We start from the raw sequence: 27,616 nt of genomic DNA, 5'->3' as shown, positions 1-27,616 counted from the left end.
ATTCATCACTAAATTATGAAGAGAGCACTGTATGTCACATTTCTACACATGAAAGTTTTGTTTTTGAGTGACTTCATGTGTGTTTAAGGGGCATTCTGTTCCCTACAAATATGTTACCAACATCTACTACATTTCTAGGACTTCAGTGGGTCTCAATGGGAAAAGCATTAAGTTGATCATTATGCCCAGGGCTGGCACTAACTAGGTGGGTATACTTTATTTAGCAAGTTGATAACCTCCCCGATTCTTCATTTTCTAATTTTACTTGAAGGTGGTTAGATATGATAATTAGACAACTTCCCATTTAAAATGCTGTGGAGAGTACTGGGAACGTATATTATTTGCCTCTACACGTTAAGCGTTGTGTTTTTGGATAACGCTTCCCTTCACATGCCATATTTGGGCCACGCTGTCTTTTTGGTTCTGTGAACCCGCCATGCTCCTTTCCACTTCGGGATTCCCACATTTGTTTCCTCTGCCTTGAGCACTCACCCCAAGCCATCACATGGTTGACCCCTTTTCCTCCCTCAGGTGATGGCATTAAGGTCATCTCCTCAGAAATCCACACAATCTAAGTAATCCCACTCTACCTAAGCCAAACTTCCTTTATATTAACTTATTTTATTATCTTGATAACACAATTATCTTAGATTATCTTGTTTATATATTGATATGCTATTCTTCTGAATCCCTAGCACACATCAGTCCCTGGAATTTAAGCATTCAGTAATTATTCATGTGAAAGAATGAATGCAGGCAACAAATGAATATTTACAATTTATAAGGTTTTAAATCCACATCAGCAGCACAACTACTGCAAAATTATTTGTCTTGGGAAATCAATTCATCCTATATTTCAGGAAAAAAAAATGAATAAAAGAAGGGACTGCTACTCTCTTTCTTAACACCACAGTTTTTATTAAACACTCTCGCTAAGACGTTTTTTACCTGAGTCTTCCTAAAGGGCATAATGATGTATAAAAGGAGTAGGTTTCTGTTTCCACAGATAATTGTTTTTCAAGTAGCAAAAAGACTGACTGTGTGGGAGACATTCTATCTTCCGGCTGGTAAAATATTACACGAAAAAAACTGTTGAAAATTCTGAAGAGTAACTTTCTAATTTTACATGAAAAACAAGCCTGTGATAAAGAAAGTCTGTATAAGAGAGACAAACAAAAACAAGCTATAAATTAGGTCACTAGACTTACAACAATATTTTTGCAAGAAGTTTTTATAAGTTTTGGCTAGCTTTTAAGCTTGGACTATAAGATGTCCCAGGAGGCTAAATGAGCACAGGAATTTCTCCTCTGACAGGGTCACATGGAATGTCCTTTGCGAGCCTGGCTGAACATTTACCCTCATGCTCAAATGTGGATCACTCCATTTACCTAAATCTATGCTTTCAGTAAGACATCAAGTATTTTATCTTTAATTAGGCAAGGCATTAAACTCCTATTTTCAACTGCACCTATTTCAAGTTATAGAGCTCTACATACATGCATATACATTCTTTTGTCTTTATTAAGGAAAAACTCTTTTATTTACCTAAAACGCTCTTTCTTTCTCTCAACTCTGAAGTTATTCTAGAAATTTGGTTCTTGGTGTAAAATACCATGTTTACTCTACCCAGACCATTTATTTTCATGAGAATTTGATTCTTCTTTCAAGAATCATCTTTTGAGATCAATGAAGAATTAAAGGGTATAGGAAAAGCTGGTGTAAGTAAATAGATTTTCTTACAGAGGCCAGAGACACAGTGGTAACTGGGATTGATGTCAGAAACATAAAATCATAAGAAGCATCTGAAAAAGTACTGATATAATTAAAAGAAAGACATCGTAATATATTATATAGTAAAAATGAACATAGATAAATCCTAGAATTATTTTAAAAAATGCATCTGGCAAGCCAAATTTTAAATAGTAATCACTAACTGAAATTAATGTTAGTTTCTCAAAATTATCAGGCAGTTTTCCTACTTTACAGTGACATTAAAATCAAGAAAACCTGGAAAAAAAAAAACGGAACCTTGAATGCAAGCAAAGATGCTTCAGTAATAATTTTCACACAAAGCCTCATTCTATGTTGTGCCCCAGTCTAACTGATCTTACCTGTTACTCACATAAGACGTTATGTAAAATAATGAAACAATGCAGGAAAAAAAATATGGATCTTTGTCATATTCCACACTCACATTTTAGCAACCTCACAAAATTAAAAACGTTGTCCAAATTAAATGTCAGGAGAATTATTTATTTTACCAAAGTGATAATGTACGTCTTGAAAGGCTTGTTACTAGCTTCAAGGAAACAGAAAACAACTACAAAGCTAAGTTAAAGGCAACTTTATTACAATACTTTTCCAAACTTCAAAATGCATTTATTATTGAATTTAATCTAATATATAATACATTATATTACAAGACAGAAAGCATTTCTGGTCAGATATTTAGCTTGCATGTAAAGCCCAATACAGAGCTTCCTTGGAACAGCAAAAACCATAATAGTTTATATCACTAAGTAAAATATTTCTCTGATGTTGCATAAAGAATCATTCATATTGCAATTTATTTTATGTTCATTTCCCCTGATTTAGAAATAAAGCAAAGCTATCTTTTCTTCAACTTACTAGCTTATACCTAGAAGTTGTCTATATCCTAAACACATCCACCAGCTTAGAAATAATTGCTTTGGTAGAAAACAGGATTTTTAAAACTAATGAAACCAAACGAACACCATTATTTCCCCATTGCAAACAGGGGCAGAATTCTCTTCTTTCCTTTTTTGGGAGCCAAATCTGGGCCCTCCTGCTCTTCAGACAGTCACCCTCAATAGTTTCTGCTTTACAAAAATACCCAAATCTGTAATGAACTCTATTCTAACAAAGTCATTTCTCTTTTATCTTGCCTCCTCATATTTGCTTACTTAGAAGCGTTTACAGCCCACTTTGAACATCACGTAATAATGAACTTTACAATAAAGTAACCTTGGGAAATGCAGTAACATAAAGGAAGTATTTTCCAAATTAGACAAGGACATTATTTGCTCATCTACCTCTGCTTCAACCAACCAACCAGATTCCACTTACGAAAATAATTCCTTTTCCAAGGTTACTCCTATAATAACAATAAAAACAGATGTAAATCCACTGAATCAATCTGGCTCCTTACTTCGCTCTCTCGGTTTAACATTTGTGAGCTACCAACTAGCACAAAACGTGTTCATCCTCCTTGTTTTCACAATGGCAGGAAATGGTTTGAGAAGTATAGAAAAGATTCTATTTTGTCTTTCATAAGGCAAATTTAAAACGGATTTTGCTATGAAGTTGGAGGAAAAGAAAAAGGGAACGAAAAGGCATGTGCTGGCTGCTCTTGGGGCAAGGTTCATAAATCACTGTACGTTAAGAGCGCGTGCTGAAACTTCATGGTGCCAGTCACGTAATTTTGTGTATTTGGGACTAAAGACGTGAAGGGGTGTCTTTTCCCTGCGGAAATAAAAAGAAAAGAAAGAAGAAAAGAGAGTGATAGAAGAGTCACAAGAAAGAGAAAGAAAAGGTTTCTACACTTAGATCACCATGCAGAAAACGTGCCTTCCAAAAGCTTAATTTCACAGAGCTGTTTTGTTTAACAGAGAAGATTTCAAGGGTAGAGCATGTTTAGAAGTACAGAAATTAATCTCTAGAGCCCTCTTGGAAACGTCCATTTTTTTTCCCCAAACAAAGCGACTGCAAGATAACACACGAACTCATTCACAAACATCTGTAGTGTTAGCGAAGCGTCCCCAGATATACCCTTCTGCCCACTCACTTCAATACTGAAGAAAACAAGCCACAGACAAAAAATCCAGACAGCATCAACTAATTTAAAAATCTGTAAGTTGTACATTTCAGTCCCACAAAAGGCACCAAAGTTAAGCTTAGCTCCTAGGTGCAAAGACAAAATGCCATACCATTCACTTGAAAAACCACAAATTGAGACCATTCATAAAAGGAAAGCATTCAATTTACCAAAAGAAAGGACAACTTACTTTGCCTTCTTTGTATTATCAGTTTCATATTCTTTCACTGAAATAAAATAAGCAACATCCAATGTCAGTTTGCTTTTTTTTTAACTTTAAAATCACTTAAGCAATTACCTGTATCGATTAATACCAAATGGTCAAGTTACACAGAGCCGCTAAAAAAGTGCCTTATCACGTTGGCATTGGCTATATGCTATAGTCAGTACTATGACTACTACTACTGCTACACTTTTCAATATAACTCTCCTGAGCTGGTTGCTTATTTACAGTACCACTATGCATGGCATAATTTAAAAGCAAACTGTCTCAGGAAAATTACTATTTTCCAATAACTGTCCATCAGTCTAAATGCCACTCTCTGTGGCAGAGAAATATTCATCCATTAGAATCCCTAGGTATTCACTTACTACGTTCAGTCCCAGTGATCTGGGCGAGGATTCGGAAAGAGCGAGACTGAGTCGTTCCAGTCCTTGGACGCCAGTCTTCAGTATCTTCAATCAGTCTCTTCTTACTGGCATCACTGTGAGTAGGTATGTGATAAAACTCTGTATAACGATCCATAATGTGTTTTCTTGGTGGGCTAGGGTTCAAAAGGAAAAAAAAGGATTAAAGTATTTATAATTATGTTAAGAACAAAATAACTTCTCCCATATTATTTATAACTTATACATTTAATCCTCAATGTTCCTTTTGTGTATTTTGCTTTTTCAAGTATACTCAGTAACAATTTTTCTTAAAAAAAGAAAGCATCCTTCTAAAATAGAGTAGACTAGGTTATTTTTTTAAATTAGTCTTAAAAAAGGTACTTATATGCTAATATAAAATAATAGTATAGATGGCTATTCAACAGAAAGGTTACCGTTTGGGTAGGATTTTCCTTTTAATTGACAGAAGAAGGCAGCAGAAGAGAGATTTCAACATGAAGAAAAGAAAAAGAAAAGAATAAGAAAAGAAGGAAAATAACAAGAAATTGCAAAGTCCACAGTAATTAAAATCAAACAATTCAAAATTACTGGTATTGTTCATCTTATGGCTAACGAAGCAGATATGGACTACATCCACAACCACTGTTAAATACCCATATGCTGCTAAAATACGTTGGCTTTCACAAAATTAAATGATCATTTCTTCACCGGGCCCAGAAGCCATGAATGGTGTAGTACAGGCTAAACCAACAATTCCAAACACAATTTTGAAAAGGGTCAGAACTTATTTTCTACAGTATTCTCATTTATGTGTACAGATATCCCTAACCCTAAATAAAGCTGGGTGCAGGATCACTGCTGTAAAGAGCTGTGGTCTATCAGAAACCAATGAAATATTCATCAAAAGATCAAGATATGAATTGTGGCTCTATGACTTTTGACTAGTCCATCTCACTGAGCCTCAGTTTTTTTCATTTATAAGAATATCACATATAAAGTAGCACTGTTCTCAGGATTAAATGAAATAATATATGTGAAAGGGATGTGTAAACTACGGAGTTCAAGAACTTTGAGTTTGCTAAGACTATTCATTTTTCTATTAAGAAAGCATAAATACCAATATTACAGAATTTACAATGTACATTATTTTATTAACACGTTAACCTAAGATCTAGGTAACTTTATAAATACTCCTCCCTTCTCAACCCCGCCCCCCAAATAGGATAAATGCAAACTAAATTATGAGTTTCGTTTCAGAAGAGAAGAAGGAACCTGAGCCTGGACTAGCAGACAAGTGGCACAAGATCCAAGCAGAGAAAGTCCCCTAAGAGTGCAGATGTGTGTGGCAACACCTGCTAGGTTAACTCACTGCTAAAAAATCACATTGCTATCAGAATGCCACGTGACTGGTGTCATTGTAATAGGGATACCATCAAAAACTGTCTCAGTACACTAGAACAGTTTTTGCCCAGTGACATGGTAGAATTAACGTTAACACTAGCTTTGCAGTCAGACAGGTAGTAGTTCTAAGCATACATCCTCCATTCAGTGTGTATTTTATGCAAGTCATTTAACTTCTCCAAGTCTCGATTTTTACCACCTGAGAAATGGGGATTGCATCTACTTTAAAGGGTTGTTTTGAGGAATAAATAAGGTAGGTAAAGTATGTAAAAGTGCTTTCCACACTAACACAAAGTAACATAATGTGTTCTTTTATGATTATTAGAAAAATTATTTGCAATGCATGTTCTAAGACTACACGTCATCATATATGTAAAGAACAGAATCAATAGTATTTACACATAATACTAATAATAGTATTTTAATAGTATTTAATGGTATATTTAGTAGCATATTTTAATAGTAATTCAAATTATTATTTATGATAAAATTTTAATATTCCAGGAGTGAAATACCTAAAATACCTTTTACTGATATTGAACAAAACCTCCTAACCCTGTTTAAAATAGACCTAATTTTCTTTAATTACAAAATAATAGACATACGCTATTTCATAAATACACTGTCTCTGGCAGATTCCCAAACAGACAACACTTTATCTTATGCAATTACTTGAAAAACTTTATATTTAAGCTACTAAACTTATAGTTTTAAATTTCTCTATAATCAGTAAGTGTTTACTCTTAAATGGTGCCAATTTCAGCTATAAGACTATTTTATCCTCTACAAAGGGTTTGGACTACAAAAATACAAAAAAATAGTGTTAAGCTAAGACACCAAGATTAATAAAATGTCACCACTTAAGAATATTTTTTAGCCACAACACACTTGTGAAAAGTACAGTGCGTCTTAGACTCTTTTGTGACATTCACCACAGCTTAAGGTCTGTGTCAAGTGATAGAAAGTTTCTAAACGTTTACTGCCTTTGAAACTCTCAAGACTATGATTAAAGAAGGGAATAATCTCAATAATTTGATTTTTTGAAATGTATTTGGGATAGAATATAAATTCAACTATCAAGAGCAAACAATTTATTTCAGAATACATTCAAAATTAGCAAATTTATTCAAAATTTTAAAAAATATTAAACACGGGAGGCCCCAACCATATCTCTAACTCCAGTATATACTGTCTATAATAATAATCTATCTTTCTGAAGGTTTAGCTTTCTAGCATGGAAAACAAGTTTCCTAGGCTCCTAATATATTTGAAAATTCTAAGCAATGAGAAGAGACTAACAAAATTTGGTGATGGTGTTAAGTTGAAAGCCAGATGAAAAGTTGCAGAGAGACAATGATGAAAATTAGAAAAGAAACCACTGATGAGGTACTTACACAGTGCCAGGGTTACTGAAGGAGGAATAACACACACACAGAAAGATGTGATAGAGTAGAGAAGACAGTGATGTTCCCAGGATGATGGGCAACAAAGATGAGGCCAAAAAAAAAGAAGAAAAAATGAAATAACAAAATTCGAAAAAATGAAGACATTACACCAAACATCATGCTTCAAAATAATCACGTAAATGCAGACAAACAAAAATGAACAAGTGTTAGTCAAAATTCTGTTACACTGTTATTATTTGGAGAACAGTTTTATCTGTATTTGTTTGTTTCCAAAAAACACTGAAAAATATTTTATATATTAATGCTAGTTGAAGTCTCAAGTTACTAATACCAAGAAAGATTCACTATTTAAAATTTTTTTCTAGGTTTTTACAAAATTTATTTTAGAGTGAATCCAAATTCCTACCATGGTTCCTAATAAAAGGCAGAGATTAAAATATAAATAAGATGTCAGATATAGAAACAGATCATTTTAGAATCACTTTTAAAATCAGAGCAGACTAAGAGAAAATCTTTCAGTCTCACATAAGATAAGAAGTATACATTACTAATAGCAAGTGTAATCTTCTCACATAAATTATCCGGAGCCATACATTATAAAGGAATAATATGCTATATGAAACTTTTCTCTTATTTTTTAAAATGAAGTGATTATGATGAAAAATATATGAAGCAGTGGGTCATAAATAATAGTCTATTACTCAATTTTCATACTCTCCCCTGTCCATCGTTACCACCGCCCTCATTCAGAAGCAAATTCCAGGAAGTTTAGAGCTCACTTGGAGGAACTCCAGAGTTCTGTGTTATCAGCAACCTAATTATTGCCCAGAAAGGCATGTTTGATATGATAAAAGAACTAGGTTAATAGCACCTAAAGAGGAAAGACATAATTCATTCATATAGCCTATTAAGCATAAAATCATTAAAAACAAATATATTCACATTCTATTATGTATAGAGACGATGAAAGTATAAAATGCTACACAGCTTCTCTACGCATTGTTGAATCAATCCTACCGCAATGATGTTTGGTCAGAGTAACTAATTACTCATTATAAACGCAGTGAGAAAAGCTGCCTACCAGTTTGAATACTAAGACTGTGCATTGTAGCTAAGCGGTATTTCCACACGTCAAAGTCAGTTTCATTAACTCAATAAAGGGCTGAGTTTTGCTGAGTGGGGGTGAGATGCAGGATTAAGTTAATCTCAGTAATTTATGGGTATTTAGTCTTCTCTAAACCATAATGCAAAGCATTCTCTCCTCTGCCTTGCTATTTTAAATAGTAGGGAAACAGTTTTTCAAAATAACCTCCTCTGAATCACCTCAGAATAAAATCTTAGATATATATTTAAACATTTTAAAATTTAGGGAAGAAGTTTTATGTCAAAATGAAGTTGGGGGGAAATATTCTATGATGTGGTAAGGGGTAGCCAGCAGAGGGTTGATTAGTTAAAACCTAAAGATGCCAATTTTAATACTTTGAACAGATATTTTCATGAATTTTAGAAAATGTGCCCAAGTGGAATAGCCCATCATACACCACAGTGGCATTTGTGCCAACGTGACAAGTCAGATGACGTGGCTTTTCACCCTAGCTACGCCACCCACTTCCTCTGTGCCTGGACAAGCGGCAATCCCCAAGAAGCCTCCTTTTCCTCAATGGTGAAATGGATTACAATGTCTTCATCTCTCAGAATTCTTGTAAGGGTGTATGTTTTTGTATTTGAAAGCACTCTGAAAACTATACAAATACAGATTTGTTGTTAGAATAGATCCTCCAGCGACTCAACATAGAAAAAGTATCAAACCCAACGGTAGTTTATGCACATTATTCACTCATGTAGCCTCAATTCACTCAATTTATCCTCAAGTCTATAACCATGAAAAACAAATACTAATTCAAAGTAACAGAAATAAGCCCAGGGCACAAACAGGTGACAGAACCAAAAATTTGGCAAGACACACCAAAATTTGGCTTCAAAAAACCCTAGGCTTGAATCTTAGCTCTATCACTTGAGAATTCAATCACACACTGCATTTAAAAACATCTAGCACAATGCTTAGTAATAATGAAAAAATTAATGAATCTTAATCTGCATTCTAAAAAATGTATATTTAACCTAAATGCTTAAATTTATTTTTCCAAGTCCCATTTTTTTCCCCTTTATAAGTCAAATTGTTACACTGGAATCTAGTAACTAGTGGAAATCTTTGTGTACAGAATTTAACTTTAAATAGACAAACAATACATCAGGGCTTGGGGGTGTTTCTCTAGTGCATTGTGCAATATTCTTATGTGTCTATAACATGAAACTCTTCAATTAGTGAGATCATAGCCACGCTGGAAGAAAGTTGCTCTAATAATTCAATAGTTAATCCCTCCAGTGTGTCTAAGATAGATATTCCATATTTCCAATTCTACTCTAGAGTAGGATGATAAGGAAATTTCAGCACATGCTCAGAATAATCATAACATAAAATTAATTTTAAGTTCTTACCTAATGTGATTTTTATCTATTTTTAAAGCTAGTAATCACCAGTTTATCATCAATACCAACAGACACAAAAGCAAGGTTTTGAAGTTATACCACAGTTATTTTCAATGCCTATACCAACTACCTGTGACACTTAACAAACTGGTACTTAACTCTCTTAACAAATTCCAAGGTGCACAGAATTTTTATCATCCAGTGACACACAACTGCATATATAGAGTTCTCAAACTTTCAGTAACACTGGCTGAAAAATCGAAATGGTTCTTAAAGATTTTACCTGGGAAATATTGGGTTTTGATATGAATTTGGAAAACAACTCAGTTTTATATGTACTATTCAATAGTGGTACATATGTTTATGCTTTACATTCTATCTTTATCTTTGTATTCTAATAGTCTTGACTGATACAAATTACCCCGAACATTACCTCTTTTAAACCATTACACAGCAAACCCCACATATATTTTATGATAAAAGTTAAACACTACTATTTACTACCATAAAGGAATTCACCACAACACAGCAATGCAAAACCAAACTTATTGAAAAGGCTAAATGTGGTTATTCTAAATTACAGCTATTTCGCAAAATTTAGCCTAATTTTGCAAAAATCGGGCATTCATGCTGTTTACTCATATATAAGTCACCATATTTTCTCTCCAGTAATGTGGATACTAACTCTGTCACTTTTGTTTTCTGTAAAGAGAAAAGCATTTAAAAATATTACTGTCATATCATGTTTTGTATCTTCCAAGGCCAGGTTCTTCAAAATCCCACATAAGAACTGTTAGAAGAAACTGCAGTCCAATGAAATTAAAATTAATTAAGGATGCATGAGAGACTTACCTCTTGAAAGCAGTGGCACATTATAATGCAAGGGCATATGGAAAGGGAAAAGGTAAATCAGTTAAACTACTTCATGTAAAATAGACTCCTTTCCAGTTTGGAATATAAAGTTCCATTTTGCTCTAAGTAGAGTAAGGAGAGTAATAAAGAAGACAGTAAGCCAAAACTAAAAATTCATATATGTACAAGATGGACTAAAAATTTCTTAGAAGTACCTTGTTCATTATTACTTATAAGAAGGAATAGGAATGTTAACGTAGTATTATTAAGAAATATTATAAAGATAGCAACACAATCGTTAGATTTCATACCATTAGGATGAATAACTATTTCTCAGTAATGATGCATAATTCATAAGCACTTATTTGTCTTATGTTTATTAATCCTAGACAAATTTGGGTGGGATGCCTATAAATCACTTAAAAACTAATAGTCCTCCTGCTTTGAAGAAAAAGATAACTTATGCATTTAACTTCACATCCTCCTAAACTCCTAAATTTTTGGTTACTGGCATGTATTAGTTTTAAAATAAAAAGTAATTCATAAAAAGTAACAACTCTCTCTTAAAAAAAAAGGAACAACCCTCAACTGTGAAAGAGTTTTGCTGAAGATCTTTTGTCACACTATAAAAATGTGGAAAATTCAATAATCACATAATTAGTAAAAACGCTGACAGTGATTTCAGGAAAATAGTTTGACACCGGATGCAGGAAATTCATCAATATCACAAAACACCTGCTCTTCAAAATGACACATCACTGACTAGTAAATAGTAAAATGTGTGATGTATTTTCGATTTTTCTGCTCTAAATGTAGTAAGAGAAAGAGCACTGCAAATATGTCTCAGAACTTCATAGATACTTTGTTTTCAAGTTTTCATCGTGCTAACATATCTGGACAACATCTGAAATTAAGCTATTTTTAAATGCAATCAATTTACGAATCCAAAGCAGTAATTTGCTTGCTAATGATGCAAAATATGTAATAATCCCTTCTGTCCTGAACCTTGTGCAGCGCTGAACACCAGGCATGTGCTCGATAACCACATGTCGACTGATTAAGAAGCCACTGTAGAGACCCTGTAACCATACCTCTGCTGCCTACAGCTTCAGTTGAAAAATAATAAGCTTTAAATCATTCCAAGTTTGATCACCAAAGCTGTACTCATAAAACACAATTTCAGCTTGGTATTTTCACATGTTTTCAATGTAGTACCTTTCCGTAACCTCAATTTGCTTTTATCTCTACAAGTTTCCATTAAGAAGGCTTTCTTATAAAATTTCAAGAAATGTTAGCAAGGAGAAAAGATTTTAACTCAAATACTTCCTTCAAAGGACTTTTTTCTACTGAGCCTGGAATTTAACAAACACAATAAACTTCTGCTTTTAGTTTTCTGTGGGGCTAGCATTTGACAGGCAGCATCTGTTTTTTCAAGGTACTACTTTGATTACTCTAAAATCTATTGTCTTAAAAAAGACATACCAAAAAAAATATAACCAAACGCATCTCAACACTACATACTACTTCTCTTCCTCACATGAAAGAAGAGATAACTTAGGACACTAGTTTTCCTCAATTTATACATCGAAACTTTCAAAAGCCATCCACCACCACAAAACCGCATGTAGGGCCCAGTAGCTGTCCTTCCAGACCTGTCCCTTCCTCTCAGCAACAGCCTGGAACCCTGCCACCTTCTTTTTCAAAGCCCCCAAGTTGCCATGGCAGCAGTGCTATGAAAGCACAGCCCCTTCATTACATGAATTAACATTCAGAAGGGATTATCTCAGAAAGGACCTATCTACACAATTATTTTAATTATATTTTCCTGGGAACCGGCATTGGTAAAAACAATCACGCATGCAGATTATTTCCTTTTGTTTTCCTTTTAAAAGACACTTTTGTCACAATAAATCTGATCAAAATGATTTTACAAAAATGACTTTGGCTTAAAGTACGGTCACTGGATTCCAAAAAGAATAAAATAACCGTCTATAAATGGAGGCTGCTGAAAACAGACTTCAACCAGTTTTTAAAAAATCTGTACCATAAAGAGGGGAAAATTATAAGGAATGGATTTTCAAAAAATTCTGCTAACATTATATATTTAGTGTCCACTGCTTTAAATTTTAGAAATATTTTTACAGTGAAATATCCTTTAATTTGCTTCTGATATTTTTTAAGCATCCTTTAATGTTACTGTCCTCTCATCACTGTTTGATTTTTAAGACTAAATTCCATTATAAGTTTATCTGAAAAGAATGTTGCTTAGCCAGCTGACCTAAGCTAATGCATCATACATAGACATGAGTCAAAACTAAATTTGTTTTCTGTCTTAAAACTACTTCCTAGAAAAAAAGCTTCTTACAGACTTCTCATTTCCTCTCTTTAGCATGAGATACATAAGCTGACACGACTGCAACCACTCTGTTTCAACTTTTGGTGGCTCATAAAAGGATGGAAAAATTGAGGAAGAAAGATTCAAGGTTTGCCTTGCATTATAAGGGCCAGCTGCTCCACGTTGTGCCAGGACTTGGAGAAAAAGAGTTACAGAGTCTGTTACATGGTTCATAACAGGTCAAAATGCATAATTAGGTCTGGATTAACCTATAATCGCCTTGCAGAAAGTGTTGTATTGTATGTAACATAACGCTACATGTTAATGAAGCAAATGAAACTTCATCTCCCTCCCTTCAAAGAACAGCTGATTTTGGGGGGGATGGAAATTAAGTTTTGCTTGGAAATTGCCTGAAAGAAGAGTTTTGATAAGAGCAGAAAGCACCCTTGGCCACCTACCCATTTTGCTGTTTACTGTCACCCTGGGATCCTCTTCTCTGTCCCTCCGCTAGCTCCTGGGCAGTCTCGGCACACACGCTGGTGACTGTGGGCTGCCGTGGGACATTAACTGCAGGTTTACCAGCGCTCAGTGCAGATGACCGCTGGTCAGCACTAACACTGGCATTAGCATGCGGTCCAGATGCAGCGAATGGGGGAGGAGTGACAGCGGCCCCGGGTGCAGGGGAAGCATGTGATGAAGTGGTCGCATGGGCTGGGGTGAAGGCGGACGATGGTGATGGGATGGATGTGACTTTTGGTGAAGACACAGAACCAAAGGGTCGTGGTGCCTTATTGTAGGCCATGTTGGTTGTGGAAGTGACTTTGGACACAGCAGGAGATGGAATGGGCACAGGTTTAACTACTTCTTTAGGTTCTCCCTATGTAAAATAAAAATAAACATACACAAAAACAGGCCAAAGACATGCAAAATAGATCCACTGAAAAGAACACACAGCTAGTTTGTAAAAAGACAAACACAATCATGTTAGCAGGCCAAACTTCACACGTTTTCAGATAAAAACAATGAGTTGATATAACACAGTATGCATGCCAACTGGTCCCAACATGCATAACGTGGATGCACATACTGAGTAGATATTTTTTTTTAATAAAAATGAAAGGAGTTCAAAATATTTAGGAAGTAGATTAGAAAAGTTATCAAAAAGCCTAAAGGCCAAAATAAGTACCAATTCAGGCATATTCCAAAGGAAAATTTTCTAAATACCCCACAGTAAACAAAACATCACTAACCAAAATATTTATTTTAAAATATCCAGAGTCTCAATTATAATTCCATCTTTCAAACCTGTTTAATTACTCTCCAGAGTACAATTATTTGATTCATGCAGAAGCAGCAGCACATTTCTAACTCAATTAAAAACAAAACAAAACAAAACAACCGAAGGAATGTTCATTTTCATCTGACTCAGAAATGTGCACATTCTAATTATTTTGAATCAAGAAATCGCTCCTTTAAAAAAAAACTCAACAAAAAAAGCAAACAAATCAACAAAACAAAATCAATCCTTTCCCTTTCCTGTAATCCACCTGTTGTTTCTCTCTCTGGAATGTTGTGAGATATCACTAAAGATGGAATAAATTTCTTCCCTTTTCTAAAATTAATATTTAGTAGTTACATGAGGGGAAAAAAAAGACCTTAGATGTTTCTTCACTGCCATCAAAGAAAAAAAACAACTAAGAAAGCTCAATTCCTCCTAAAATTAACAGAATTTGTGTTTGCAAATCCCTATCCCAGAGTAAGTATGAAGTTAAAAACAAAAAACAAAAAAAACAACAGCTTAAGCTTCTATGACATTCAAGAATAAGTCCCTACCATCCCCAAAGAAAAACAATCAAAATTCCTTAAAAAGCATACAATGGTGGCTCTATTATGTTTAATTTGAAGGGAAAAAAAGTAATCTAAATTAATGTTACAGAAATAATAAAGCTAACTGCGGGGGATAAAGTACCTTCATGCCTCTGGGAATCAATATAAATAAATTCAATGGAAAGGCACAAGTAAAATTAAGGAGAAAACCCCCAAAAGCGCAAAACCAGATTATATGAATAATGGCTTAGGACAATTTCAGGATATATATGAGAAAAAAAGGGTACTTGCCAATAACCTAATCCAAGAATACTCTGAAAATGTAATTTAAAAACTCATTAATATTCCTAATAAAATGTTATTAAAGACTTACTGTGATATTCATCTTTTTAGATTATGTGAATAGAGATAGGCAAATTAAAAGTGAAGGTAAGAAATCTGGATATGAGTTATTGATAACATACGACATTGGAAATAATGTTTAAATGATGAGGAATAATTTCAGATGATAATTCTGTATGTGTTGATTTCCACTTTCCCTCGTCATCTTTAAAGAAGAACTGTGCGGAGAACTGCATCGAAACTATAAATTGTCAGTATGACTGGAGACAGGAACGCAAGTTACAGTGGTTCAAGAGGGACAGTCAAATAATGTCCTAGTGATGCTAGATTAGAAACACACCTTTTGAACAGGAACCGGCTCAGGCTTGGGTGTAGCAGATGCTCTGAGGAAAAAAAAGAAAAAGGAAAAAAACATGAATTTTTGCAAACTTCTTACTAATGGAATTTTTATTATTATATACCTCAATATACTAAATCATCAGAATTTACAGTTTCATAATTCATGGTTTTACTATTCACAATCTAATTAGTTCATGCAGCTCAAATGCCGTAAGATCCAATACCTCATATACTAGGTATTCATTAGTGTATGAATATCCACTCTACCCACTCAAGAATGAGGAAAGACAAACACCAGTCCTGTTTGCTAATGCATCCATGTTTAACCTTTAAATTAAGGCTATTCCCTACCAAAAAGGGTAAGGTAAAATAAACATGACTTTCTGATCCCTGCATGGCTCCTGAAACAAATAATCTGCATCTCTATCTCCAATAGTATCTGCCTTTTCTCCTATCATCCATGAATATGCCCAGAGGACATTGGATGTTTTTGTGAAGATACTGAATAAATTCTGGTTGAACTGGGTCACTGAAGGCATACTAATTTTGTATTTATATTCTTCAGTGCACATTACTGTATCTGTTCTACTAAAACCAAACGAAGTTCTTCCACTAGGCTATAATTTCAGTGAATGCAATGACCACGCCCCACTTGTGTCTGTATCAGCACTGCACCTGGCGTGTAATAGGTCATCAGTAATGAGTGTAGAAAGGAGAGAACAGGGAAGGACAAAAATCCATGCACAGAACTATTCTCATATTCAAATATATTATTCTTAATCTATGCTTTTTTGCATTATTACTGTCCCTTTGGTTATCATGGACTAATAATAACGATAATTGATTTGGAGTGAGTATGTCATATAATCAAGACACAACCAAAGTAGCAACTATCATTATCCCCATGCTTCACATGAGAAACTCCAAAATTAAAGTAAATTACTTCTAGGATGGCACTAAGGCCAACGGTCCTTATATATTACAATACACTGGCTGTAGTCAAGGACAGTAACTAAATGATTGGAGAGCTTCTAATGATTTAAAGGCTATTTTCCCAGAATTAAGGTACATGTTATGTTTAATAATGTCAGAAGCAGTCTGACTCCTCTTACAACACATAAGCCTGAGGATAAGACAGCAAGTGTAGAATTCAAGAAATGTAACCACAGTAGGTAAATAATAAGTGATAATTTTAAGATGCAAACCATGAGATCATTTGACTTACAGAGAAGCTAACACAGGATATTTGGTCTCCATGATCATAACCTAGTAATGAACTCTGATCAACATTTTTAGCAGCAACTGAATTTCCCAATAACAACTAATTTGGTTAGCCAGGGCAGGCACAGACTGAATAATTGGCTAACCTAATAGGAGAGACCACAATGGATGCTAACATTTGGTTAGTGCCATGTAGAATTACCCTCTGACAGTTGTACAACTTTCCACGTGTGGTCTCAATCAGACAATTTCTCTTTTAGCTTATAGGGTTATTATAACAAGCAAAGGAAACAAGTTCAAATACAGAACAGTGGAATCTTCCTTTCATTGAAATTTCACAGTAAGATGTAATCACAAAGGATCTACTCATTAAAACTACCCAAGACATGATTGAAAGTTTGCCATGGGACTTCCCTGGTGGCACAGTAGTTAAGAATCCGCCTGCCAATGCAGGGGACACGGGTTCAAGTCCTGGTCTGGGAAGATCCCACATGCCGCAGAGCAGCTAAGCCCGTGCACCACAACTACTGAGCCTGTGCTCTAGAGCCCGGGAGCCACAACTACTGAGCCCACGTGCCACAACTACTGAAGCCCGTGCGCCTAGAGCCCGTGCTCCACAATGAGAAGCCACCGCAATGAGAAGCCTGCGCACCGCAACTAAGAGTAGCCCCCGCTCGCCACAACTAGAGAAAAGCCTGCGTGCAGCAACAAAGACCCAACGCAGCCAAAAAAAAAAAAAAGAAAGCTTGCCATAATAGAGAAGACAATATTCTTTTTCATTTTTCATCTGGACACTTAAAGGTACATGGAGCTCTTCTAGCAACACAAAAACAATTTATACAAAAGACGGATGTTTAACAGTCACTAGGTTTCCAAACAGAAGAAAACGCACATATCCTACATCTATGAAAACAAACCCCTTAGTTTTTTCTAGGTGTTAGTTCTTATTTAAACAGGTTAGCAACAACAGTAACAAAAGCCCCAGAATGGTTAGTTTTCATTAACTTTAGAGCCCAACCTCTTAGTTTGTTGAGAACGCAGAGTAATGAGTCTTAACATATTTTATGGAATGAAAGTTCTACAAAAATACTTCTTAAAATATGAATTCACAAAAAAATTTTAAACTGGATCTTGAATATCTGCCCTGCTTGCCTTCTGATAAAGTCCCGTAAGTGCAATGACATGAAATAAGAAAAGCAGTCAAAGAGGGACAACCTGTCCTCAAAATTCCAGGATTGAATCCACTACATGTTAGAAACACAAGCATCATTTTGTAGGTGGAAAGAAGAAAAAAAAGATGGCTTATAAGTAAATGTCAAATGGAAGAGTGAACACTAGATGCAATAAAAATTAGTTCTGGTTTAACTATTTAAATAACTACCAAATGAGTCCTAGAATCATTAAAACTTAGAAGGTTCCTTAGAGTTACTCTATCACATGCCAATCAGATACATGTCTGACCTCTGTTTGAATATATATAGGAGCTCACAGTTTAAGACATGTAATTTTTGAATCCTGTTTAAAATGGCCTTCATTGTAATGTTATTTTGCTTTTTTGGAATAAACAGAAGAAGTCAACTGGTCCACATTAAAAATATTTGGAAAAGCATTTTTAACACACAAAATACGTATACAAATCTATAACATACATTATTTACATTTTAAAAGATCAGTAGGGTACATAAATCTCATATTTAAGTGTGATTACATATTCTTACAACACAAACTATTGTGGCTTGGGAAATTTAGAATACATGACAATTGAAATCTGAATAATGAACAGCAATCACACCAGCTTTTTAAAAATCAAACTTTACTAATTATCACAAAACAACAGAATAAAAAGATACAACACCTTTTATTTTCAAAGTGTCAAGATTTTTAAAAAATATTAATGCATAATGTTTGTGAGAATACTCTGTTGCTGGAAGAATTATATATTATTACAGCTCTTTTGGAAAATAATTTGGCATTTATTTATAAAAGGCTTGAAGAAAGCTCACACCCTTTGACTTATTAAATCAATTTCTGGGAGTCTATCATAAGGAAATAACCTAAAAGAGGAAAAAGACTTTATGTAAAAATATACTCATTCCCTACAGTATAACTTATAATAGTGAAAAATAGGAAACAACCAATTAAATATACAATGAGGAAATGGTTAACTGTAATATAACCAAATGATGAAACATTATGCAATGATTAAAAATCATTTTGAGAAAGAATTCTGAATTGCATGATAACATGCTTACTTTACGATACTAAGTGAAAAAAGAGAAATATAAAATAGCATATAGAGCATGATCAATGCATGGAAAAAAGTGGTTGGAAACACACCAACATTTAGTAGAAGCTCTCTATGAATGATATTTGTTTTCTTCTCTTTCGTGTGTTTTCCACATTTTACGCACTGTACACGTGCTATTTTTTATAATAAGTAAGACTATTTCTCAAAGCATGCTTCACAGAAAACTACTTTCTAAAACACAACCCCGCCCCACCCCCCAAAACAAAGGTTCTGTTATCAAAGATATCTAGAAAACTTGAAGTTAAAGTTACGTAAGCATTGTTAAAGTTACGTAAAGGGACTACTCAAAGCCTTTAAATGCCCAGGAAGAAAATACTGTGGATCATGGTCCACACCCATTTGGAGTTTAGAATACTCATTTATGGAACTCGTTTTCAGAATATTCATTTGCTCAGGAAACCTTTCTCAAGGTTGGAGTTAGGAAAGGGAAAAACCCTCTGAGAAATGCTATTTTAAAGAAACAGTAAAGAGAGTAAATCTCTGTCAGCCTGAAAAGTTTTAAGTCTCCTCCAGGTGGCTACAATTAAGGGAGAGAAACATTACAGTCCACAAAATCCTGGAAACCTTTTGTCATACAGAATATCGCTCTTACTGAGATGGTGCTTTCATGGACTTGGTTAAATAAGATACCCAAAGCCTCTGAGCATAATTTAATCGATGTTTAACGAGGAAAATCTCATTTCCTTCACCAAACTGAAATATGTATTTCCCATATTTCCTGAGGAGAAAATCCTAATATATGAATAAGGAAAGCTAGTTCTCAAAATTAAAATTTTTATAGTTGTCTTTCTTTTTTTTAGAACAATATTGGATTGAGCATCTGCTCCTTTACTTTAGAAATGTGATAGATTACTTAAAAGCAAATAATTTTATAAAGACTTTAAAATAAAGTTTTAAAACCTAATGTATAATTATTAAAAATTATTGCTACATTTTTCTGTTCAAATCCTGGGAAATACACAATGGGATAATAGATTTCCCTTTCAACCGCAGCGAGCGACACAAGTCACTTTTGTGCAGTGTGGTGTGTTTCAAACCAGAAGAGATCCTGGCAATGGCTTGGTGCCACGGGTCCAACAGTCTTCTTATTGTTCTCTCTTCCCTTAGTGCGAAGCCCCTGTATGGGAGTAAGCCACGATGGCGGGAGGCTAGTGCCCTGGCCCGGTACTATCCTCAGCTCATGGAATTCAAAGAACAAAGCCGTCAGTGTGGCTACAGCAATCTATTTTGAAAGCTGATTGACTTTTGTGAGAGCAGTATCCAAAATAAAAATCCCTGATGCATTACAACCAGTTTCAGAACTTCTGGCTGAACAGTTGAAAGGAGTTCTAAATTACAATGTTGTATTCAAAACTGGAATTGTGGTGCCCTGGTTAGAATAATGTATAGGAAAAATAATACCATAAATAAGCGACAGATCTATTAAAGATTAGATTCAAAGGAATCATGAAAAACTGCATTGTTCGAACGCTCAATGAATTTTCCAATACTGCTGTATAAAGTAATACGTTTTTAGCTAATAAAAGTTGCCAATGAATGTTCACATTAGTGTTTAAGAATGAGGAATTATGCAACAGAACTGGAGTGATAAAGATTACTCACATTACTCATTATGTCTTGGTGAAGCCTTCAACCATATCTAATACACTTAACTCATAAACAATCATACAGAAAAGAGGAGGATTTTTAGTTCATCTTTCGTGAGATGAGCTCTATCTAAGTTTCCCACAGCATGGCCATCTTTGGGCTCACTGACCTCAGGACCCATAAACACTAGGGCACATCATTAATCACTTTAATTGCAAAGTTGTCAATTTACAATAACAAAGCAACTCCAGAGGGGAAAAAAGTGAGCACTCAAGTGTGTAGAGGGATGTCTCTTTAAACCATTTCCCTATATTTAATTGTACTTCTAGTCAGCTGGCTTTCCTAAAAACTCAAACCTTAAACATTTAAATCACTTATGGCAATGCATCAGTGGTTTTTTCCAAATGATCTGAGAACACGTAAAGATTATCTTTTCTACAAACATAAGTACAAAATAGTACTTAATATCAGCATGTTATAACACCTTTTAGCTTATAGAAGATTATATTCACCACATACACATGCATTCATACACAGTCTGATTTTCTTTCTCTCTCTTTGCATTTTCTCTATTTTACTATGGGTACTAAGTAAAGTATATATTTTCCTCTAGAGAGTAAGAAATAACCCAAAGCTGGACAGACTTTGAAGAGTGGGAGAAAGAGGTAAAAAGAGAGAAGCAAAGGAACTGCTGGAGCCCATCTGAGTACCCAGGACCCCCTCTGCTGGGGCTTGGCTTGAAATTGGGTGTGGCTCAGAGAAATCCAGAACAGGCAGTTAGCACTTGATAATTACCTCCCTAGGTAAGGGAAAGGGCTTTTGTTGTAAAGATCCTTTTCAGGTGGTCACAAGAGTTGATGGGGCTTGAGAAGAAATTTTCAGCAACCAGTTCTAAATGAAGCCACAGAGGGAGAGAGGGTGAGGAAGGAAGGAAAGGACTTCTACTGAGCTTCCCTGACCCACACGGTTACAGTATTATCAAGGAGGAAAGAAAGGGGATGGCGGGGAGGGGAGAGAAGGGAGCATTAGGCTAAACTTAAAATGATAACATATTTCCCATTATTTGAACAATGAGAGGATCGGTGTCAGCATTCAGCTACCATTTATTGGGGTCGGTCATACTGAATTAAAGGCCTTATATACAATTCTTAAGTTTCAGAAATAAAGTCTAGAAATGTTAAATAACTTGGACCACTAAAAAGTTTAATGCCAATTTCTACATTATCCTCCCTCTAATATATCCATCTCACTTAGCAGAAGCCAACAAATTAACAAATATTTCTTCATCTCATGATACGCTACTTTATTTTCTATGGTTGAAGTACTGTTCCAAGTTTGGGAACACGGTGGTAAAAACAAGCCAAAGAAGGTCCTTGCCCAGAGTCTACATTTTAATGGAGGTGGCAGATAGTAAGTCAATAAGTAAGGTAGTTTTATAAAGTGGTAAATCCAAAATTTCCCATTATTCTACTTGATTCTAGATACAAGAAATGTTTTTTTACCCTACGTTTATTTCCAAAAGAACATTTTTATTGGGAAAGAAAGTTTCATTTGTCTGTCGTGCCTCATGTCCACACTCCCAATAACCTCAGCCTCATTTAAGGAAAAAAAAATGCATTTTTCTAACTAGTATTTATAAAATAATTTCTATAAAGAAGACTGTTGAAGAAATTATATAATATTTTAGATGTGTTCAAGGTTACATAAAAGTAATTTCAAAGTTCAGGATAATTCATACTTATTATAAGTAAAATTCTTTTAGAGTGAAAATACCATTTCAATAAAGGGTTTTATACAAGGAGGCTATTTTTGTATGCCCCAATGTTAAGAAATGGCAAACTTTACCGCAAAGGGCCAGACAGTCAATCTTTTAGACTTTGTGGGTCACAGGCTGTAGATTCAACTACTCAGCTCTGCCATTATAGCTAGGAAGACAATCCAGACAAAATATGAGTGAGCATGACTGTGTTCCAATAAAGCTTTATTTATAAATACAGAAGGGGGATAGATTTGTCCTGTAGGTCATAGTTCGCCAACCCCTCGTTTAGATTATTTTATGGTTTTGACTGTAACAAACACTCTAGGAAATATCTTACATGACCACGGCTCTTTTGGAGTCTAAACCTCATAACCATTCTGCATAATGGAAAACCTCAGATTACAATTTGTTCAGCCACTGATTGCCATAAGAAACGAGAGTTGAGCTTCCATTATTCCTTCTGTGGTTGCAGGACACTACCTTTCAATCCCTCTTAACTCCTCTACTCCAACTTTCATACTAGCCGTTAAATGATCCATCTAAACTTCCAAACCACCCATTCAAATAAAATTCACACCACAGGGCACTGATACTGAAGCTTGGTAAAGGGACAGGCGTAATATTATTGGATTAAGGATGACATTTTAAGCACTATTTTTAACTCTCCACCTCAGTTCCTTTACTAATACATGATAAAGGCTACTAAAAACCTCTCTCACCTTCTGCTTCTACATATTATAAACGCAACTATTAGTAATTTTTTTTTAATTCTAAAAGAACAACTAAAAAGGACGCACCATACATTCTGTAAGAGAAACTGAGAAGTATCATTTCCTTCTTTCCCACTAAAACCCTATTCTTTATTTCATAACAGACATAGATTATAATACTTTTAGGATTAATATAAACAAGCAATCTATAACAGAGTTGCATTCTCTCAAAACCTACTACGTTTATACCTTCCTTAGGGCATGATGATAATTCTATTTAATATATCCTCTCTTCCAACTCATCCGGTAGAGAAAAAAACATTATCAACATAGTACTATCAACATAATACTTCATTATTAATAAGAAACTAATAGATTTGCAAAGCAAATAATCTGCCTGTGAAAAATTAGGAGTTCCATTTATACATCTACATTTTTCTGGTTCTTTCGTGACATTATTAAAATGCCCTTGAACAACAAATGTGGTTAAAATTCACATTAAGAGAGTAGGCATCGGGCTTCCCTGGTGGCGCAGTGGTTGAGAGTCCACCTGCCAATGCAGGGGACACAGGTTCGTGCCCCAGTCCGGGAAGATCCCACATGCCGCGGAGCGGCTGGGCCCATGAGCCATGGCCGCTGAGCCTGCCGGTCCAGAGCCTGTGCTCCACGATGGGAGAGGCCACGGCAGTGAGAGGCCCTCATACGGCAAAAAAAAAAAAAAAAAAAAAAGAGAGTAGGCATCAATAACAAACCATATGCATAATTGGCTTTTCCCAGATATCTAGCAATGCATGGTAAGAGTCAGATACTGAAGAGTAGGATAAAAGGTAAGTAGGTACGACTCACACCCTGATGTTTGTCTATTTATTTTTTCCTTCCTTTTAGGAAAAGCTTAGAGCCTTAAAGAGACAGAGAGATCCTCCTACCTTTCATATTCAGGGTTTCTCTTATCAAGTTCTTCCTTGATAGAGGAATACTTTGACAAACAGGAGAAATAGCTAATGAAGGTTGCAAGTCTAGGTCACCAACAAAATAAAATAGCTACTCTACAGTTTCTTTGCTAGTATGAGGACAGTAATTCTTTCCCTGTAGAATTATTTTGAGGATGGAATGAGGTCATGTATGTAACACACCTCACGGTGATTGGCACAAAGTAAGCAGCAACAGACTACTTTTCTACCCCTTATGTAGAAGATACGACCCTGGAGTTCTGGAAATTATTCTCTGTTTCTGATTATATACTGTTATAACCAAACCAAATTATCTACCAGGATAGGTTTCAAGAGAAAACAACAGAAACAACAACAAACTAGAAATTATTGAGAAAATATCACTTATCGAGTACGTACCAAATGGCAATAATTTCATTTGGCCCATTCTGTAAATTATCTCATTTATTCTTCCTGAGCAAGTAGTATTGTGCTCATTTTAATTACAGGAAGCAGAAGCTCAAATAGGTTAAATAATTTGACCACAACTTAGAATTTGAAAATGGCAGAGGCAAGATTTGAACCCAAGTCCTCCAGATACTTTAAATGCAACTCTAACACTCTGCCTTCTAAAAATAATATCAAAGTGAAAGTCATAAAAGTAACTTTGGTAAAGAACTTCAGAGATCTAGAAATGCTTTCAAACAATGAATGACTATTAATTTTCTATTAACTAGTAACTATTCATTTTTCAATCATGTTACTTATAGAATGTCATTTTTGGATTAATTCATGTAAAAACTGAAGTTACTCATGGTAATACATACATATATGTGTACATATGTAGTTAACATATAGATATACATAGAGAGAGGATATATATGTGGACATCTATCTACCTATCTGATTCTCGGATCTATAGAAAGTACACATTTTACAGCATGAACAATATACACATAAGTAAGAGTTTAAGTACTTCAGGAAATTCCCAGTTAAAGGTTTATAAACATGCAAAAACAAAGAAACAAGCGCCTTAAGTCCATTCTTCCTTATTGTTCCAGAGAAGAGGAATATTTTTCCCCATAGTAATAGGAATTCTTTAATAACTTCATTTTCCAGCAGGATGGGGCTGGAGGTTCCTTAATGAACATCACCTATGGTGCTAAACTAGGTGTTCTGGTCAAAATAGCAGCCAGCTTCTGAAGTTAGCAGCCATGCAGATCCCAAGACACCACATCATGAGATCTTCTTGTGGGTATGTGTCGAGAACCTCATGTTTATATCTCGTCTTCCTGACGATCTTGAGAAAATAAAGGACCATTGTAGTCTCCATTACAGCTATTGATGGTGATATGCTACCAATAACGCAGAATGAGTAAGACTGCTGGTCTGATGTGTGCCCTGTGATACAGGGGTGTACACCGCACATGTAAGATTACAGAAATAACCATGATGCTTCCTTTTCAATTTGGTTTAGCTACATACATTCATATATACCTAGTCACTGAATAATACATTTTAATAGAGTTCAATTCTTTTTGAATCAGCCTATACTTTTATAAACAAACACACACCCTTATGTTATGGTCAGACTCTAACTCCTGTTAACCCTCCAGATCTATTATAATTAGTATGGGCTTCTCTATTACCATAAATTATTTTAACCAAGCACTTCTCATTCCTGACCAATATGTGTTACGCCTAATGCCACTTCAAGTTCAAGGGCAATACTTGTACTATATATTTTCCTTAAATTAATTTATTTTGTTAATTTATTAATTAATTCCACAAATATTCATTGAGCCCCTAACGGAACAGGCTCTGATGTAGGAGGTTCATCAACAGTAATGAATAACAGACAAAACCCCTACGTTGAAGGTGCTTACATTCTACTTGGAAGAGGCAGATTAAAGACAAACAAGCAAAGAATGTCACATGATAATGAGTGTAGTGGAGTATAATAAAGCAAGACAGGGGCAGGGATACATTATTTTATATGAAGAAGTCAGAGAAGGCCTCTATAATGTGAAATCTGAGCAGAGACCTGAAGAAGAGAATTCCAGGCAGACCAAACAGCAAGTGTGAAGTCTCAGAGGCAGGAATGTGCCAACGAGCTAGAATGGGAGTAAAAGCAAAAACAGCAGTGACAGATGAAGCCAGAAAGCTCACTGGGAGCCAGGACACATAAGCTACTCCATGCCACTATACGGTCTTTGTCTTTCCCTCCTCTAAGTGAGACGGAAACATATTTCTTTCTTTTCTTTTTTTTTTGCGATACGCGGGCCTCTCGCTGCTGTGGCCCCTCCCGCTGCGGAGCACAGGCTCCGGACGCGCAGGCCTCAGCGGCCATGGCTCACGGGCCCAGCCGCTCCGCGGCATAAGGGATCCTCCCAGACCGGGGCACGAACCCGTGTCCCCTGCATCTCAACCACTGCGCCACCAGGGAAGCCCCGGAAACATATTTCTAAATACGGTACTTCATCTTGTAAGAAAGTTTAACCCAAACCTCAAATTACAGAACAGTAAATCTAAATACAGTGTTGACCAATACATTAGCCTATAAATATGTTTGAACTGTATAAGCCTACTTACTAACAAAAGGAAGGGAAGAGAGAGGGACTAAAACTTGCCCCAAATCTTAAATATATCAAGACAAATAGAATACAAATGGAAAATAGCAAAATATCTAATTTGTCCTTCAAACATCCAAAGGGTAAGAAAATGCTCTTTGAGGCTCATTTTTATATGCTCTGTCCTATGCTAATATTGAAGGCACAATTTTGGCACTAACTTTTTCCAGATACATCTTTTTCTATTCTTGTCTAGGCTAAGCACATTCAATTGCAAAATTTTTTGGTAAAGTGGGTATTTTTAGGTAATTCAATAAAATTCAAGGGGACAAGCATTCCAACATTTAGCACAGCCTTATTAGGAAAACAAAGTCAGTCTGCTGTCTTGTGGAAAGCACAGAAATGAAAACTTTTCATTCTTTGTAGTCTAAACTTAGGTTTTTCCATTTATTTATTTAACTCTTAAAAAATAACTTGGGGGTGGGTTTAGGTTTTTTAAAAATCTGGAGTACTCAGAGTCTAGGAATTTAAAAATTAGTGATCAAATGTGGCTATTTTAGCCATAGATAAGCCAGGTCTGTCCTTGTTTAATAACTTTAAGATGAGCTGTAAATTTCACATCTATCAGTTCAGAAGTAGAATCATCTTCATCACTGAGTCTTATTAAATTAATTCAAAGTATTCTATATAATAATATCTAAATCTGAAAAAAGAAAATTTGAAGCAAGTGTTCATATATTTGTCATTTAAGAAAATTCTTATATTATTTGTGATTAACTTCACATTTATACTATCACACATAAAGGGCTGAAACACATTCAATTGTTTCTTTAATTTAAGAAACTATTTGTGTTTATAGAGACAAAAATTTGTTTATAAAATGACAGTATTACTTATATTTCTGATTGATAATTCAATGGATTTTGTTGTAAAATTTAAGCTATATTAGAATTCCAAAGTTTTCCAATGTTAACAAAATATTTTTTTAAACAAAGAGACAATATAAAACATTATATTCTCTAATACCTCTGTCATTACAGGAAGAAAATCTGAAACTAGCAAATTAGAAACACATTCTGCCTATTTTACCAAAAAG

General features: G+C 34.9%; 1 protein-coding gene across 6 annotated transcripts in view; it reads right to left on the bottom strand.

Annotated features, from left to right (window-relative positions):
• Positions 1–27,616, bottom strand: part of PDLIM5 (PDZ and LIM domain 5) — a 214,722-nt gene that overhangs the window by 84,383 nt on the left and 102,723 nt on the right. For 3 of the 6 annotated variants that reach the window (XM_060011994.1, XM_060011995.1, XM_060011996.1), the window contains 4 exons: positions 15,438–15,480; positions 13,387–13,805; positions 4,427–4,599; positions 4,026–4,062 (listed from right to left, as the gene is read on the bottom strand). In XM_060011994.1, coding sequence (XP_059867977.1) covers positions 4,026–4,062; positions 4,427–4,599; positions 13,387–13,805; positions 15,438–15,480 — 672 coding nt within the window. The remainder of the gene's footprint in view (positions 1–4,025; positions 4,063–4,426; positions 4,600–13,386; positions 13,806–15,437; positions 15,481–27,616) is intronic. The other 3 variants (XM_060011999.1, XM_060011997.1, XM_060011998.1) reach the window with 2 other exon arrangements.

This window comes from Delphinus delphis, chromosome 5 (assembly GCF_949987515.2).
Source record: "Delphinus delphis chromosome 5, mDelDel1.2, whole genome shotgun sequence".
NCBI lineage: Eukaryota > Metazoa > Chordata > Mammalia > Artiodactyla > Delphinidae > Delphinus > Delphinus delphis.
This window is presented reverse-complemented; position numbering and strand designations above follow the sequence as displayed.